Here is a 6,195-nt window from a genome sequence, read left to right as displayed (position 1 = left end):
AGGTCTAAAATGGTCCCTTAACTATACACTTAACGGATTTAGTCCTTAACTATTCAAAAACTTATCAGGTTTGGTCGCTTAACTATACACTTATCGGTTTTAGTCCTTTAACTACAAACTTACCGATTTTAGTCCTTTAAGTATTCAAAAACTTATCAGATTTGATCTTTGTCCATTTTTTTAATACAAATAGCTTAGGTTTATATTAACGGAATTCATGCCTCGAGAAATTAAATCCTTTAGCAATTTTTTCTGTTGTTTCTCTCTCTTCACTACTTTTTCTTCAAATTACCTTATGTGAAGAACCTTAACCTCAACGATTTAAAATAAAATTCACTAGGAAAGAAAATATAAATCATAATTTTATTCAAAAGAGGATAAAATGAAGCATATTTATTGGTACTAATGACTTGAATATGCTAAACATTATTATAAGAAGAAAAAAATTACTACCCGTTAAATCCAAAGTTTGTACTCCAACGACTTCATTGAACGGAATTTGTTTAATTTTTTAGAAATTGGAATTTATAAAATGGTAGATTTGCAATTTTTTTTTTTTTAAATTAGATCAATTTTATTATTCTATTCATTTTATTTTACGTAAAGAAATTTGAGTAAATTAAATAAAATTCGCACTAATTAGCATATTCAAGTGCGGATTCAAGTCATTAACAACAATTCTATGCTTAATTTTATGCTCCATTAATAAAATTAGGACTTATATCTTCTTTCCTCATTAATTTTCTTTTGAATCGTTGACGTTATTGTTCTTTTCATAAGAGTAGTTTGAAGAAAAAAGGGCGGAGAAAGAGAAAAAACTTTAAAAATGGGTTAAAGATTTAATTTCACGAATATTTCTGTTAATATAAACCTAAGCTATTTGTATTAAAAATGGACAAAGGCCAAACCTGATAAGTTTTTGAATACTTAAAGGACTAAAATCGGTAAGTTTATAGTTAAGAGACTAAAATCGATAAATGTATAGTTAAGGGACCAAAGCTGATAAGTTTTTGAATAGTTAAAGGACTAAATCTGTTAAGTGTATAGTTAAGGGACCATTTTAGACCTACTCTTATAGTTAAGAGACTATTTATGTCATTTTCTCAAGATAATATAGTGTTTAAGTTTTAATGACGGATATGTTTTAAGTATTATTTTATAAATTCTGTCATATTGAATTCATGTGCGAGCTGCGGATAATTTTATTAGTAATATAATAATTGATATGTCATCTGATTAGGAAAGAGACAAAAATAAATGTTTTTAGTGCATCAAATATAGTTTTAAGGAAAATAGAACTATTTAGGTGATATTGTAATCTTCCCCCTCTCCAACAATCTCAATCCCCACCCCCAAAAAAAAATAAAAAATAAAAAAACTCTAATTCCGTCCTTGGTCATTTTATCCATGGCATTTCTGTCCATCCCTATCATTTTCTGTGGAGCTGCTCCTGCCATTCTATCTCGTTACTCGACTCCATCACCATACTATTTTCTTCAACTAGAAATCCCCAATCAGTATTCATTGCAGCTGAAGCCATCCTCCAGACTAAACCTATCGGCATTATGCACGAGTTACGAGGTCGGCGCAGGATTTTTGGCGGAGGAATTCGGAGCTCAAAATGGAAGAATGGAAAATAGTGGACCTGAAATTGGAGATTTTGATACTTCTCAGTATCAAGTTCTTCTTAAAGGTGGTGAACAAGTTACCTCCGTCCTTGAAGAAATGGCCAAGCTAGTATGTTTTCCCTTAATTGTATTCTATTCCGTTTGTCTTTGTGGTGTTATACTTTTAAATAATAACTACAAGTCTTATGTATCTTTGATTCCTAGAAAACTTAAACCCAAAACCCTTGGGTGTTCATCGACTTTGTTCCTGTTTAATTGTTGATTATGTTAAATATTAGAGGTACTAGTATTTCACAGTCCATGTGAATGTGCTTCTCTTAGGAATTTTCTGAAGTCTCTGTATTGTTATCCGAAGGGTGTGGTCTTAATTCTTGATAGCTAGTAACCCTAGAAATGAAGCTTAACCTGTCTACTAATGTGTGATGTTGAAATGGATAATGGTATGGATACAAATATGAAAGTAATAAAAAGATAGAACTTTCCCCCTTCTCTTTTTTTTTTTTGTTCAAGTCGTTTATGTGGTTAGTTCAGTATGTCAGCTGGAGTAGTTATTCATCTCTTCAATATCCTTTGTTGGATACATATGTATGAAACAGTTGGAAGATATGAAGATGGATGAAGCATCTGAGGAGGTAGCAGTGCAATTGGCTGCACAAGGAGTGATTGGGAAAAGAGTTGATGAAATGGAGTCCGGGTTCATGATGGCCCTTGATTACATGATCCAAACTGCTGACAAGGACCAGGATGACAAGGTAGTATCATTTAAGGTTCCTGATCTGTTTTTCATTTTGTTTTTGTTTAGAATTCCCACATCCGTAGAGGGGATGGGAAATTGGTCTCCTTATATGGACTTGGACAAACCTCCCCTCATGAGCTAGCTTTTGGGTTGAGTTATGCTCAGGTGTCATATTTTTTCAGCTTTCCTCGTTCTTTTTCCTTAAGCAGTACTTTTGTTTGTGGAATCATAGTTTGACTTCAGTATGCGTGATTCATGATCTCACCTATCATTTTTTTGCCATGAGCAATTCATTAATTAGTTTTCACTGTCGACACTTCTGGTACATTTTGTGTGGTAAGATAATTTGTGTGCTGCCTTTGGAGATGGATTAGTATGAAATAGTTGTAGTTGATGGTCTTCGTGTAATTTCTGCCTAGTACAAGATGTAATGAAGTAAAAGGTGTCTCATTTCAGAAACTTATTGATACCGATTTCTCTAGTAAATAGTCAGGCTGTGTGCATGAATGTTGATTTCTCTCGTTTTAGCCTTTTCATCGTATGGGTAAATTTATTTCTTAAAAGAAAATGTTTCCAAGAGCATCAGGATTGAAGAAGCAATAATCAAAGAATTAAAGGCACGAAAGGAAACCTTCTCCGTAATCAATTCCCCTTGATTGTTGGCTAGACTGAATGCTATATGATTTAGATATCAAGCCAGATATCTGATCCATATTATAGTCTTTTTTTTATGTTTCCAGTTTGTGCCTAGTTCATGCCTATTTGTTTCCTGTTGAGTACTGCATTGATACAAGACATATTCTGGGAAGGTATGTTAGTAACAGAATTGTTTCTTTTAGCGCAAATCACTCTTGGAAGTTATCAAGGAGACTGTGTTATCCCATCTTACCAAGAAGTGCCCCCCTCATGTGAGTATGCTGAATGACTAAATTATTAGCAGCATTGTTGCTGTAGTTTTTGTTCTGACATTGAGTTGGATTTGTATGTTTTCTAGGTTCAAGTCGTAGGCCTGCTCTGTAGAACTCCCCAAAAAGAAAGCAGACATGAATTGCTCAGGCGAGTAGCTGGTGGTGGTGGAGTATTTCAAAGTGAGAATGGAACAAAAGTCCATCTTCCTGGGGCAAATTTGAATGATATAGCTAACCAAGCGGATGATATTCTGGAGGTAGGCTCTTAATGTACATGCATAGTCAGGAGACGATCGAGTTGTTGGGATCTAAGTTCTAACTAGATAATTTGTTGCATCAGTTTCATTTGACTGTGGGTCCCTTAGGACGCAGGTTATTAGAAACCACAAACTTTACAGGGTATGGAACATTCTGATTGTAGAGACCATAAGGCACTATGCATTATGTAACACATTTTGGAAAATGGTTAGGTCAACATTTTCATATAGTGATGTTAAAGAACTTCTGCTCAGCCATCTTGGTCAGATAATTTGTAGTGTTGATGCTGGTTATATGTAAGCTGTAGAAACTTGTGCTCAATGCTGAATTCATTATTTATATTTGTTCTCAAGTTACTGAAATATTAATTTTTTATAAGATTGAAAAAGAAAAACGCAAGTCGTGGTAATGTCAAGTCTTAACAAAAACCATGTTACTTGGTTATCAGTCCAAAAATGATACTCCCTCCGTTTCAATTTGTTTGTGTGGTTTTCACGTGACACAGAGTTTAAGAAAGTAAAGAAGACTTGTTTGAATCTTGTGGCGTTAAACTAAAATATGTTGAATGTACCAAAATGCTATTTAATCTTATGATCTTAAACATGTCAGGTGGAAAGTTAGAAAAAGAGTTGCCAAAAAAGAAAAGAGACATTCTTTTTGAAACACACTAAAAAGTAAAGTAAGTCAAACAAATTGAAACAGAGGGAGTACATGGGTTTCAGTTGGAAACCTAACCTGCCAAAAGGCTTAGGGAAATCATCTTGTTTGGACTTCAATTTTTTCGTGTCACTTTAGAGTTGTCAGTTTTCAGTCATCAATAATCAAACAAATCCCTCATGGAAGTGTCAAATGGTGTTAGAGCTTTCGGCTAACTTTTTTGTATTACTCTCTTTTGACTTCTATTTTAACTTCTATGTGTTCCCAAATTCAATATATGTGATATACTTTATTCTTCGTTATCAGTTTTGACCTTTTCCATGATTTAGATATAATATCCATTTTATCCCTATTTTTGTTTTTTTATAACTGTGGTGGCCAAGCCAACTTGCATGCACCTAGACTAATTACACGGCATACTTGTCACCTCCCACTAGCAACAAACAGGTACCAGATAATTGTCCACAAGGCTATGACAAATGGAATAAAGTCACCTAGTATTTTTGTCTCAGTTAGGATTTGAACTTGAAAACTCCGAGTCCACAACCTAGTTGATTGACCACTAGGTCACACCTTGGGCTCCCATTGTATCCTTTTTTAGAAATAAATTTAAATATTTAAAAATCACGTTGGAAGTAATATCCAATAGTGGATACTGCAGAGTAATAATTTAGTCCGGATGCTCCTTTTACTATTAGGTTTCGTTCGTTGCTTTCATGCTCTAGAATCATCTCATGTTCCATTGTGAAAATAAAAGTATAAACTGTTTCATCATGCTTAAGTAATAGTAATAAAATAACATCATGTAATGTGATTTCTGTACCCTAAAAATCATTTATCAGATCAACAGACTTCGAAAATATTATTATGATTTGAAGGAATCCTTCACGCTAGTGTTCACCGATAAAATTATGGATTGTCTGTGGCTGTCTTTGTTGCAGACGATGGAATCTCGTTCTGTTATCCCTGACAGGAAGTTACTAGCAAGGTTGGTTTTAATCAGAGAAGAAGCTAGGAACATGATGGGAGGTGGAATACTTGACGAAAGAAATGATCGTGGCCTTAATATTCTTCCTGAATCAGAGGTTTGTTGCTTTAAACATATATATCCCATGTCACATTTTAATTCGGTGGACTGTAATCTCTGAAAAATAAACCACCTGAATGGTTTTTGTACGGCTTCTGCTTTGATTACTAACGTTAGCATTTTATGGTCATGCAGGTGAACTTTTTAACTAAACTTGTTTCCCTAAGACCAGGGAAAACAGTACGCGACATGATAAAAAATGTGATGCTTGGTAAAGAAGAAGGTGCAGACAGTTCGGATGATGAAGTTGGTGCTGCTGGTGGAATTGCAGGAAGGGTGAGATTTTGTTCTGAGATGATGTCACTACTTTTTGAGAATTCCAAAAGCTTTTCAACTATAATTTTCTTTTGCTCCTAGGCAAGTGTAAGTGGGCGAAAACCACATCCTGTGCGTCCTGGCATGTTTCTTGAAACAGTTTCTAAGGTAAGAGTTTCTAGTACATAAGATTTTTGTTATTGGACATAGTTGGCATTTCTGATTCGATCTCCAGAAGCATGAGACGATTATAATATCTTACCGCATCTTATTGCGACATTGTAGGTGTTAGGTGGCATATATGGAACAAATGTCTCTGGAGTTACAGCACAGCATCTTGAATGGGTACACTCTTGTTAATCTTTGTTTGGGGTAGCATTTCATTTAGAAAGTTGCTTTGCTATCAATGGCTGATTGTTTTTGACATCATTTCTTGACAAATAGCTAACCTATATAATTTTTAAATTGTGTTTCAGGTTCATCAGAACACACTTCAAATACTTCAAGAGATTGCATTCTAGTTGTTCCTTGCACTACTTCCCAGGAACTTCTCGAGACGAAAGTTAATATATCCTGCCCACTTATCTTGGAAGCTTCATAAAATTTGGTATTTGAATATTTCACAATCTATGTATGATTTTTTTTTGGGGGGGGTAGGGGGGGGGG

At 34.5% G+C, this 6,195-nt stretch overlaps 1 protein-coding gene across 1 annotated transcript; it reads left to right on the top strand.

Annotated features, from left to right (window-relative positions):
- The first annotated feature begins 1,317 nt into the window (after positions 1-1,317).
- LOC102594523 (uncharacterized) lies at positions 1,318-6,186 on the top strand. The gene is made up of 9 exons (XM_006343678.2): positions 1,318-1,737; positions 2,225-2,380; positions 3,204-3,272; positions 3,359-3,529; positions 5,129-5,272; positions 5,410-5,550; positions 5,632-5,697; positions 5,815-5,874; positions 6,006-6,186. The coding sequence occupies exons 1-9, from the start codon at positions 1,408-1,410 to the stop codon at positions 6,048-6,050; spliced, it is 1,182 nt and encodes a 393-aa protein (XP_006343740.1). The 5' UTR covers positions 1,318-1,407; the 3' UTR covers positions 6,051-6,186.
- Positions 6,187-6,195: the final 9 nt, after the last annotated feature.

This window comes from Solanum tuberosum, unplaced genomic scaffold (genome assembly GCF_000226075.1).
Source record: "Solanum tuberosum cultivar DM 1-3 516 R44 unplaced genomic scaffold, SolTub_3.0 scf00049, whole genome shotgun sequence".
In the NCBI taxonomy this organism is placed as follows: domain Eukaryota; kingdom Viridiplantae; phylum Streptophyta; class Magnoliopsida; order Solanales; family Solanaceae; genus Solanum; species Solanum tuberosum.
Note: the sequence above shows the minus strand (reverse complement) of the source record. Positions and strands in the feature narration are given on the sequence as shown.